Here is a 12864-nt window from a genome sequence, read left to right as displayed (position 1 = left end):
GTTTGATGAGTTTCCTCGCATAAAACACTTCTTTTCTGAGTTCATTTATACATTTTGTTTCGTCTCGTACACTCGTACAAAGTAAGTCGCATCAATCCGTAGCAGCTGTCAAATCAACATTTGTTATCATAAGTTAAGTCGCATAAGATCACAGGTTGATTCGGTAGAATATTTATACACTCGCATTGTATGTTATTATTCATCACATAATATATGCACGCATATCGCCTCCACTTTTGTACGTAGAAGGCCTTTTCGCGACATCTTATAAGTGAAATTTTACACATATAAAGCCTCCAGGTGATTTCGTTATACGTACATTTTGGTTGTCTGGGATAACTTCGAATTATTCCAACAATGTAGGGTACAGAACTACTCGGGCACTTCTATGATTCGTTTTGACATGGAGGGTTTTTCTCGATCGAATCGTCTAAAACTTTGCAATAAAAAGCGTTTTAGTACGACGCATTTTGTGGCCAAACAAGAGCTTTATAACTTTCAAAAACCCCCACTGCTCAAGTGCATCAAAATTGACCTTTTTTCAAGTTTACAATCAAACTTTCATGACAAACAATGTCGAATATTTTTTTATGTCGAGAAAAGCAAGACCAGTTGAATAGCCTTCAGTTTTTCTAGATCGAACCAAATTCGTTACACTTACACGTGATCGAAAGCCCATATCGAAATCCGAACTACTCATAAAAAAAAAATCGTTTATGCTTTATTGTTCTGCTCAAAGTAACTTTTCCAATTAGTTTACTGATGGAGGAAAGTAACCTGGTTGGAGGATATAGAAGCTTTGGCTGATTATTTGCCGGTTTTGAAATTAGTACAACCTTGGCACTTTTGAAACCATTTGTGTCCGTTCGATTTTGGCAACATGAAATTTTTGTACGTGTTGCCAAAATTGAACATACATTATTATTATTATTATTATCTATATTAACGAGATTTGCAGCTCGAGGCTGGCTCGATACATTGAATGTACACGTATATTGAACTGAAAACATTTATTAATCTTTTAGTTGTCTCGCGGTTTGCCACCGTCAGAACCACACGATTACCGATTTTGTTTATCTACGATCAGCTAGGTTTTTTTCATGACTGCGAATTGTGCCAGACTACAAAATTAGGAGGATAACAAATTTTAACTATGAAGATGTTTTTTTAGAACAAAAGAGTCTTCGACAAAATTGTCAGACATTGGGATGGTTAAAAAATACGGAAATATTCTTGCCAACTTTAATGTTTTTCGAGTCAGCAATTTGAAATGTTCCAGGAAGTTGTTCGTTGTTTAATTTTGAACATCTTTGCTGAAGACGCCAACCTTGTATGTAAGTCTACTGTAGCTCCTTATATGGCGTTTTGTGAATAAGTGATATTTTGCCCACACAATTTTTGTTTGTAATTCTACTGAAGTTACGTTTTCTACAAAGATTTAGAACTAGCTGATACTAGACCTGTGCGCCGAATTATTTGTAATCGGCGGCGGCAATCGTTAGAGCATTTTTGCACCGGCTGTGGCGGCGTAATCGGCGCTACGCCGTTTACATGTTTCGGCAGCATTAAACATAAAAATCTTCAAAAAATATCTGATGAAACCATTTTTGGACAAAAGCATTTCCAATTGAAGTATATTTAAATATAATACGGCGATTTAATTTGCTGTCTTACATTTATTGCATACTTTTGAGTATCTTTGTAAGAATTCCTCAAACATGCTTCACGAGATTTCTCACTTCTCACGCTTGTCACCCTTGACTCGGACTTGGAGACATAATTTGTGCATGATCCCTCTTCAGAAACTTCTGCAGCAAAACCTTGAAAATCTCTTGATAAAATAGGTGGTTTTTGTAGGAGCTTTAATGAAGATTTTTTAAATCAAGGAAGAGTACAGGGATAAATTTTCTAGAGAAATTAATAAAGTTATTATTGAGGAATATCTGAAGATTTTTTTCAATGAACTCATGCACGAATTTTGGCATAAAGTAATACTTGGAGGAATTTTTCGGTAATTCTTGGAAATTTTCTTAAATATTTCGTGTAAAAATCATAGAATAATCTGAAGAAGGTCTTACACAAATATTCAAATAAATACTCACAAGAATCTGTAGTGGTTTTATTTTACAAGAAATGATTGGAACAATCTTTGAAATAACTATTGCAAAAATTCTAGATGATTTCTTTTGAGAATGTTCTGTGGCCCTTCTAAAGAAATGCAAGAAGTAATTGAAAAAGTTCCAACATGAATATATGTAAAAATCCTCAAAAACTTTTTCATGAAGGAATCCCTGAAGAAATCCCAGAACCCCTGGGAAACTTTCGTGAGCATTTCTGGAAATATTCCTGGAGGGGTCGTGGGATGAATCCGAGGGGCGTTCCCAAGAGAAACTTTTGGTTGCATTAGGGTATAAGCACCGGTTTTGGCCATACGCCAGTTGTAGCCATAGTGGATTATACACTGTTTTACATAGCTAATCAGCATGAAACCTTTTGTGTTCAGTAGATCACATTCACATGATAGAGCTACATTCATTTAATCATCCAAATTGATATAAGAAAAACAATTAATTTTCCTTATAATTTCAACTCTCATACACCTAACTTGGCCAGGGTACTCCTAATTTGGCCACTCTCATAAGAAATCAATGTGATTGGCCAATTAAGGAACCGAAGTTAAGTCTCTGGCCAAAACTGGTTCTGGTGGCCTTTACTGACCAACGATATTTTCGACGCGAAACGCTGGTTTTAGTTCAGTTTCGATATTTACACACATAATATGGATTGAAAGCTTGCATTTGACATATTTGTAGTACGAATACGGCTTTCCATATATTTTTTATTGACATTTTCTCTTAGACTGGCCAAAACCGGTGCTTTTACCCTACAAGAGAATATTCTGGATGAATCACTGGAGGAAGGCATAGAACAATCTTTTGAATTATTTCTTACGTAGTCCCTAAATAAATGCATTGAAATATTTCATGGTATTGTTTTGGAAAAAAAAACAATTGAAAAAATTACGATCCTCGAAGGATTTTCCTTGAAAAAAATTCTCAACTAAATGGAAATCGAAAAGTATGCCTTCGTGAATTCCCTGGAAACATCACTGAAAAAATACTCATTATTTTTTGCCTAGAAATGTCAATAAGTTTTAGTTCATCTGAAAAAATCTATTATGAATATTTCAAGAAATTCACACAGAAGTCCTTGGAGGAACTTTTGGAACCATGAGATGAACTAGCCCAGGGCCAGGGCTATATGTCTCAATAATAAAAATAAAAAAAAAACTACTAGAGATATCCGTAGAGAACATTTTAAAGAATTAAATGAACACTTTGCAAAACTTGTGCAAGAATCATTGCAGGGACTCTTGAAGGAATTCCAAGATCAATCCTAGAATGATTTCTAAGGGTAATGGAGGAATCCTCGCAGGATTTTTTAAACCGATATTTGGACAAAATTCCAGAGATTACTGGATTGTTTTAGTTTCTTAAATTCTTTTTGCAGACCCTGCCATATAATATTTACGACAGAATCGCGAGCACGTTGAAGTTGTCTTCTCTTCGCGTTTTTAGGAAAGACCGAGAGTTTAAGATCGTCACCTTCAACCCGTGTAGGCCTGAGTGAAAGAAAAATTACAAAAACTCTCACCGCACAGCAAATACTTAATGGATTTCAATTATTTTTTGTCAGTATTCTCGTACACATATCTAGTTTCTAAAAGTGGATAATTTCCAGAATCAGCTATAATGTGGCCACTATATCAAGTATTTAAAAAAAAACGCATCAGTGTAAACCTTCTGATAATCGATTTAATTGATTAATAATGACAACTCCATTTGATTGATCCTACAAATGCCCATTTTCGGGTCTCCAGGATGCCTCAAATTTATGATAAAGTGCACGATTTGTATCTTAACATATGTGTCAAGCTTATGGGAACGCATTTTAGTCAACTAATATGTTCGATCTATACTCATAGAGATTTGAAACGGTTTAAAACCTAACAAATCTAGAGCCGGTTATTCAGGGCATTAAATCCGAGTGGCCGCATCTGGTGCACTCTAAACGGTGCAAAACTATTTATTTATAATGTTGAATATCAGATCTTACTGATTTATGCAAACTAAAATGATTACCATTGGAAATAAACAAAGATAACTTGGCATGTCCCAAAAAATCGCCTTATTTTACCCGACTTGACCCAGTGACCCACCGCAATAGCTCCGGCTACAGGAGTATTCCCGAGTTCTTCCGGCCACTTCTAGAAACTAAATATGTGGGCCTGTATAGCATAAGCATAAGCATAAGCATAGATGACCGTACAATTCGTAGTTGCTACTCCGTGATTGACTAGAACAATCGAAATTGCACAGAGAACCAATGAACGGGGCTTGGGTTTAGCTAACCATTTTCAATGTGCACAATTCGAGAGCTCAAAACATAATAAATGAGTCAATAACAGCGCCGGCCACGTCCTTACGGTCATCGAGGAGGGGAAGGGATGTTAGTGTGACTACCGTTGTTACTAGAGACCGAGATCACCTCTGCATCTCCATTGTCACAGGAAGGATTTTTGTCAGTGGGAAGGGTTAAAAAGTTACATGATCAGGATTCCCCTTGGTAAGTAATGCGACTCATGAAACGTTGATTTTTAATATACCTAATTATTCTTTTGGCGTCATTATAAACGTAGACAGATGTATGTCGACACTTTTCAAAAATTATTGGTCATGTAAAAAAATGAATATTTTTATTTTCATATGATGAGTGCTCTTGATAAAAGTTTTTGCCGACACACGGAGTGACGAACCATTCATAATTTATGTATTTAATTCACAAGCATGGCAAATTTTATTACGTTAACCACTGTTATAGTTGAATGCACTTAAGTCTACAATTTCTGTATACAGTATCGGACATATAAAATGCACCAAAGCCGTTTTCCCATACAAAATGGTCAACTTCAGAGAGCTATATCTCTGCCGTTTCTCAACAGATTTTTTTCATGTTTTCTGTGACGAACTACAAATTACCTCAATTTTTGATAACTATTGAAAAAGCTGTGTGAAAACGATTGGTTTAACAGTTACAGATAGGTTGAATTTTGACATAAAAAATGCACCAAGACGAAAATTATTGTATCAGACAAACTATGCGTCGTATCCTTTCGGTGTCTTTAGCCCATTGAGGACTAAATTAATCACGCAATTAATAAATGCGCTCAAGACACCAAGATGCTACGACGCGTAGTTTTTCTGCTACATCACTTTGTGTCTTGGTGCATTTTTTATGTCAAAATTCAACCTATCTGTAACTTTTGAATTAATAGTTTTCACACAACTTTTTAAATAGTTATCAAAAATAGAGTTAATTTGTAGTTCGTCACAGAAAAAATGAGAAAAATCGGTTGAGAAACGACGAAGATATAGCTCTCTGAAGTTGACCATTTTATATGGGAAAACGGCTTTGGTGCATTTTATATGTCCGATACTGTACCTGACCACGTCCTTTTATATCACCGCTTTTGAATCGTTAAAGTCTATTCATTCACTTAGGGAACCAAATCTGCTTCCAAAATGATGCAAAATGAAATGATGAAGATGTCAAAAAATGTCGAAATACGTTTACTTTTTACATATCAAATTTTAACATATTTATTTGATTATTGCGTAGTAAAAGATAAAAGGAACATTTTCACCGACTGTTTTAGCTTGTTTTCATAAAACGCAAACCAGTTGCAGCTGCCAGAAGAAGCTTCGTTCACCTAGAAATGAAACAATTTCGAAAGACATGTCGCGAATAAGTTGTACACCATTTGGTTTTAAGGCGTCCCAAAAAGACAATATCTAATACGATTTAATGCTGGCCTTATACGGTACAAGCAAAGGGAACAGTTTTGATTTTGTATGAAATTGTCGACAAACATACTTGTAGTTAAACTTTCACGAATAGTCAGAACCTATGCAAGAGCCTATACTTTTTGAAATCGTGTCACATTATATGAAGTATTCTATTTTTTAAATTGAACAATAGGTGATGTTTATGCAAATAAATTGAAATAAAACTCTTAAAACAAAATATAAGAACATTCAGAATGGGATTTTATTAACTTTAACTTCAAATTTCAAAACCGATTTGGATGAACAAGAAGAGAGCCATCTTTTTGCTTAAATTCCTAAAGATTTTCTTACGTGACTATCGAACTGTAACGAAAGCATTCTCAACGAAGTTTAAGTCTAGGTTCGCATACAATTTGTGTTTGCAGATCAAGTAATAGGAATAAATTATTTATATATTTATCTTGAAAATTACTCTATCGATCACAGTGAAGGGCTGGTAAATATAGGAACTTCAGAGACTTCTAGCTTGAAAAAAAAAACAGATCAAAAAGAGACCAGACAGAACCAACAATAGACCGAAAATGGACCAAACAGGAAACAGAAAAGCAAAACGTAAACTAATAGGAAACAGAAGATAAGATTTTAATTCTTCATCATTGAATCATTTATCTTTTTTGGCAATTTCTAGCGAAACTCGTAGTTTTTTTCATGATTTTCTTAATGAATTTAGTGGGAAGGTCCAGAGATTATTCCGGAAATTTTTGCAGGAGTTCATTTAGTGATTATTTTCCTTAGGGATTCCTCCAAGAATTTTAATTCGACCTGATCGATTCCATCAAGAATTTCTCCAAAGATTTTATTTTGGATATTTCTCAAGGAAGTCTCAAATCCTCCGGGATTTTCCGGTGATTCTTCACTCGATTTCCATACTATATCCTCCAAGAGTTTTGTTTACAACATCTTCCAAAAATCTTCGTAAGATTTCCTTCAGTAAAACTGGAGAATTCGTTTGAAGGATAAGTGAAAATATCTGGAAAACACCTAGTATATTCTTTGGAAAATAATCGGGATAAGCACTGAGGAAATTACTGGAGGATGAATCATTGCAGTACTCAAGGATTACCTATAGAAAATCCTCTAAGCAACCTTTGAAAAATCGCTAGTAGAATTTCTGGGCGAAATAGTAGAGGAATCTCTAGACATATTTCTAGAGAGATCCCTGTTTTAGTCCATGAAAGTGTTCCAGATGAAATCTCTAGACAAACCACTTGAAGATTTCTTGAAGTTTTTCTTCGAGACCTATGATACGAAATCCTTGAAGAAGCTGCTAAATAGCTGCGCTAAAATCTTTGATTTTTCTCTGGAGCCAGTAGTATTTTGCATCAGGATTCACTGCAATCGCAATAAGGAAAGAAAAGACTTTAGAGACCATTTTTATTGAAATACAGACCTTAGAGACCTTCCATTGAAAATATAGACTTTTTGGAGACTTGTATTGAAATAGATCCCAAGTGTTTAGAAAAAGACCTGCTACCAGCCCTACACCAATTTCTTCAATTCTAAATTGTTAGGTAAATCTGTATGTTCAACAACTTGCAGTTTAAAACATGAATAAAATATGTACCATTTAAATTAAGGTATCAACAAGAAGGAAATCATCAAATGAACTTTGTTATTGACGAAGAAACCCCAAAAACATTGAATTTAGCATATAAAATCTACAAAGATATTAAGGAAAACATAAGTTAAATAAATTTAAATTGATTTACGTTTACAATGGTAAACATTTTTTGAACGTTATAAAATAGTTTGACATAAAGATTATCTAGTCTATTCTAAAGTATCAAAATGTTCTTCTGGGAAAAGGGCCCCCACAAGACAATGGTCCCCGGGCCCTCACAATTGTAAATCCGGCCCTGTTGGTGGCTATAGTTAATTTCACAGAGAAATTCTCTCTCTTTCGCTCCCCAACAAAATCCGAAATCATTGGTGCGAGCACCCATCAACTTGGACAGGTACTGACACCCGCTGCCTCCAGATCCTCCAAAGGAGAGAAAGAGAGCGATTCTCTGATGACGTCACCGTACAATGGGCTATAATCATTGTGTGCAACAGTCATCAAAATCAGCATCCGCAAAACGAGTTGGCAGTTCAGCATCCTATAGCAATGTTGACTCAACAAACCAACAATTCTACCAGTTGGGTTAAACGGTACCCAACTCTGATACTGCTGAGACGTGTATGCATTATGAGCCTTAAACAGTATTAGTAAAATTGACTTCATCTCCAACAGCAAACCAAGCCCGCTAGGTTGAAGAACTCAAACACGAAAGCGGGGCAAGGTGGGAAGCGTTTCCCGTTAATAAAATTATCAAACCGAATGAAATCCTTGACCCGGCTGAAATGCGTAGTGTCACCGCAGATCTTACTATATTCCCTAAAAGTAATTATAAATTATTCAAACAATAAACTTATCTGCATTTTGTATCATGGATTGTGCAAAATATGTCATCATGTCCCAGCGTTATCGTATGATGATGCTTCAGATGTTGCAGACACTCACATTAACGTTTCAAATCATTATGATCATCATCAGACCAACATTTAGACACAAAATACTACCATGATGCTCGCATGTTCCGTCACTCGTCATCGTATAATCACTACCACTACAGAAACCAAAAAAGTACTGCCCAACATGTCGACTTTTCAGCCACCAACCAATTGAAAGAAAATCACTTATCTCTTGAGATCAATCATTTGTGCACCATGAACTCCACTTATTCTGTAATGAGATTCTCACTCCAATCCTATTATTACTACTTTTATTAATAAAACCACTTTTAGACACCAAAATTTGCCAAATATTAATAGACGATACAGCTATTCAACCACTACTTGGCAGTGCTGCCAAAACTTCCTCACTAAATATGTGGGCCTGTATAGTGACAAAAAAAAAATTTTTTAATCCGTTAAGTATTCGCTGAGTGGTATGAATTTTAGTATTTTTGCTTTCACTCAGGTCTACACGGGTTAATGACAGACATGAATTTCACTTCAGCGTTACAATGCTCCTGGCTTCAACAATAAAATTTGTTAATATCAAATTTCGTTTGCAAAAAAAAATTCATGGTTATTATTGATGATCAATTTTCGCTGAAACCAGGTCGCCATCGGCACCCATCGTGATAATTCCAATTTTATGACGCTGATCGCTAGTATATGCTAAAGTTAAAGGGTGGTCCTTTCGGTTTACTCAAATTGGTGAACCCTTCGTACGCCAGCTAGTTAAACAGTTTGCGAAAATGTCAATTTTTTGATAAATCTTGGGTATTTCTTCACGTGATATGTCCCATATTTCCATTGGAACACATAGTAAACTTAGTGGCATCGTATAAAGAAAAGATATAGCATTCATCTGAGAGTACAAAAAAACTGGCGGTTATTTTAAAATTGGCCGCCATCTTGATTTTTGTTAGAAAAACCGTTTTTTCACCGTTAGCGCGCTCGTTTAGAATTCTGAGATCACTATCAGAAAGCTGAGAAAAAACTGAGTAAGATAGGCTACAAAAACTAGGTGAGTAATGGTATGTACCCTATGAAATAAACGATTTTCTAAATCATGTTCTACGATTTTGACGTATGGCGAGTGCAATCTATGAAAACATATTTTTTGAACTACAAAGCCTGGTTTCAGTGAGAATTGCTCTGATGTATGTTTTATATGAAATAAATGAATAATTGAAAGTGGAACTGATTATAAAGAATTAAGAATCACTTCATGGGAAATTTGAAAGCTAACACTGGCATGATCTGAATCGAAATCAGCTTGAGAAAGCAGTTGGCTACAAAGCTAACTAAAGTCGAGTAAGACCGAATAATTCATAGAAGATAAAAGACAATTAGAGCTAGCAGGGTATTGAATTGAAAAGTAACCTGAAGAGCACCCGTTAAATAAAATTCTGCCTTTAGAATAGTTTTGAGAATTGTTTTTCGAACGATGAACCATTATCGTTTTCTAAAAAACTAAAACCGGTTTATTCGTTCAATCAAACCTCACGCATAATAAAAATTGGACTCCATGACACTACCCCAAACGCCACTACCCCGAACGTCATTACCCCGAATATGTTATGCTTTGAAACTTATTCTAGTTAGAGAGTGGGGAGATAATTTTACAGTTTCTTATGAGTATTTAACGAGTTTAGTTCAACAATGTATTTTTCAAATATTAGAAGTTAAAAAACTAGTTTTTCAGCAAATGATTTTTACATACTATGTTTTGTTTGGATTTGTCCTCTAATTTTGGTGAGATTCATACAGCCACTTTGCAATGATCTGAAGAACAGCCTATTTCGAAAAGAAGGGTGAATTTGCTATGAAAAGGATTGCTATAATATGCACAGCATTAGGATGTAATAAAGACTTTTATAGGACGTCGGACACACACTTCCATTACTCAATTTTGTAGTTATCGGGTTACTTGCATTAAGATCTTCTTAAAGATTTTGTTTCGTAAACGATGGTAATAGAAAATCACGCTGAGATAGTCGCTGCAAGTGTTGGAACCCGCTTGAAGACCAAGTTGATAGACAAACGTTTCGCTATAGCAAGAAAACGTTAATACACTTGTACATGTTAGAAAAACGGCGGCCTCTGATTGCCGCTACAGTAAAAACTCTCGTTGGTTTGTGTGATTATTAATTTGAATTTCGACGTAACAACCACAATTTTTATTTATTCAAGACAATGAAGATATGATGGCAGACAAGTGGCGAGCATTTCCATAAGAGACCTGTCTGTTTTAGTACAAGGAGATAAAAGAAAGGGAAAATTTCTGATTAGAATTATAGCAGAATTCACTTTAGTGAATGTTTTCAGGATATATTCCTTCAAAAAAAAGCTGTTCTATATGGAAATACTAGTAGTGTAAACAAAGCATGACAATACGATGCGCACTGCTCAATAACTTATTTTCGTTCATTTTCAGACTCTACCAGGGCCTGGAGTGGATAGCTCAGAGGATCAAAAAGAAATGACACCTGCCGGAGTAAACGTAAGGGTAAGTCGTTTATCGTTTCCGTTTCACCATTACGTTGCCGTGTGTCAGACAGGATCCGCTACGATACGCTGAATGGCCACCGTGGCCCCGGGTGCAAACAACAAGTGAGAATTTTAGTTTAATTCCAATCAAATTTAGTTTTTAAAAGTATACATAACGATGGAAAAAATGCGAAACAAAAAAATCTAACAAATTACAGTAACAAAACCCACAGCCATTCAGATTTTAGTCTGTCCGTTGACGAAGTCAAAAGAAACAATATTGGAAAATAAATATTGGGACTTCTGATTTTGTCACGATGCGCTTTGTCGACTGCTGTAGAAAAAGAACGTAAGAATTTACTGAAACTGAGTGTCACCGCTCGCCACTCCTCTACTGTTCGTTTAGAAAAAAAAGATTGACGAAAAACGTAATATCTACAGTTAAATCCATGTAGAAATCCTAAAGAAAATATTTGCAAAGAACACGAAGTGAACCTGAAGGGAAACATTTTAAGCTTTAGAACAACGCGAAAACGAGAGAATGAGAGGAGAGGAGTCATCAAAATGTCCCGTCTGTCCCCCCTCCCCTAGATTCTCCCGGTGTAAACCTGTAGGATAAGTGTTTTATTTCTGATTTATTATTTAAACCAATGGAACGAGAGAAAAAAAAAGTGAAAAGTAAACTGTTGCAAACGAAAGAACAAACAGAATGCTAAAAATGAAAACAGAGATATACTTACATGATTAGTTAATACAAAAATGATTTAAAACAAAACCTTGAAGCTAGTTGGTGTTTTTTAGTTAATAAGATATCACATTTTCACCCATGAAGATAGAAAACAAATATATTTTTTTAATGCTTTCAAGAAAAAGTACTGCACGTATTCAGAATAATGCAATCATTGCCTTATTTGCTGTAACAAAGCCAACATATCATCTAATTGGGTCTGTCAGAACACCGATTAATTATGGTGTCAAGTCCAAATACATTAACCAAGAATATGGTCTTGAAATCAGACAATAAACCGTGAAGCCTGGACAGTTATGTTTTATTTTACCCTGCCTTCTTCAACAAGTTCTCAAGAGTGAGCTTTCTTCACTGTCCAATGTGATAGATAGATGTCGCTAGCAGGTGCTATAAAAGCATCGACCACAGAAGAAGGTGGCTTTCCCAAAGCGACTCTGATAAACGAACAAAGCGCAGAAGAGGTGGGTATGTAGGATAATGGATAAATTGATTTTTTTTTTTGTTTCGTTTATATGTAAAGCTTTTTAACCTCTACTCCCATTAACCTTTCCTTTCCCACGACTTTGATTGATGATTTCTTTAAGATATAAGTGTTTTTAAAATGCGTTCGAACAAACAATGTTAGAAAATGGCTATTTTTCGAAACAACAAAAAAAAATATTATTTTTTGTTTTACTGTTGAAACACAGACACAGACTTTGGGACCAATCTGATGAGTATGGTATTATATTGCATAGTATTTATCTGATTCGGATTGTCTCTTGTTCGTCGAAAATCAATGGAGCTACCATGGGAAAGAAAGATTTCACTAGGTATTCACAATAATTAATAAGTGCTCAGTAAAAATCTTCTCACAATGTGACAGTGACCTTGAATAATGTAGCATATTATCCAAACTAGGCTAAACTAGTTTCATATAGGTTTTGTAATACCAGGGTAATGTTCTGACTATTTTGCAAAATTTCCAATAGCTTTTGTAATCGTTTAACGTTCAAGGATCCGTCATCTAATCATCGTTATCATCAAAATTTCAACAGCTGTTTTTCTGGTTATAACTTAAATTTATTTTAAATGTGTTCACTGAATTTCGGTTGAAGAATAGAATACAGTGAACACATTTTTATGTAAACTTTTATGATTTTGTACGAAAAAACTGCTTTTGAAAATTCTCAAATTATAATGGATAACTATGATGGATGCTGCACCCTTAACAAATATTGCCATACT

The 12864-nt window shown here is 35.1% G+C and overlaps 1 protein-coding gene across 1 annotated transcript in view; it reads left to right on the top strand.

The window, feature by feature from the left end:
- The window catches only part of LOC5578574 (ADP-ribosylation factor-like protein 5B), a 62898-nt gene extending 51234 nt beyond the window's left edge, over nucleotides 1-11664 (top strand). The window contains exon 6 of the mRNA XM_001663915.2: nucleotides 10837-11664. Coding sequence (XP_001663965.1) covers nucleotides 10837-10885 — 49 coding nt within the window. The 3' untranslated portion in view covers nucleotides 10886-11664. The remainder of the gene's footprint in view (nucleotides 1-10836) is intronic.
- Nucleotides 11665-12864: the final 1200 nt, after the last annotated feature.

This window comes from Aedes aegypti, chromosome 3 (genome assembly GCF_002204515.2).
Source record: "Aedes aegypti strain LVP_AGWG chromosome 3, AaegL5.0 Primary Assembly, whole genome shotgun sequence".
Lineage (NCBI taxonomy): Eukaryota > Metazoa > Arthropoda > Insecta > Diptera > Culicidae > Aedes > Aedes aegypti.
The sequence above is the reverse complement of the archived record's forward strand: the minus strand, read 5'-3'. Positions and strand labels throughout refer to the sequence as shown.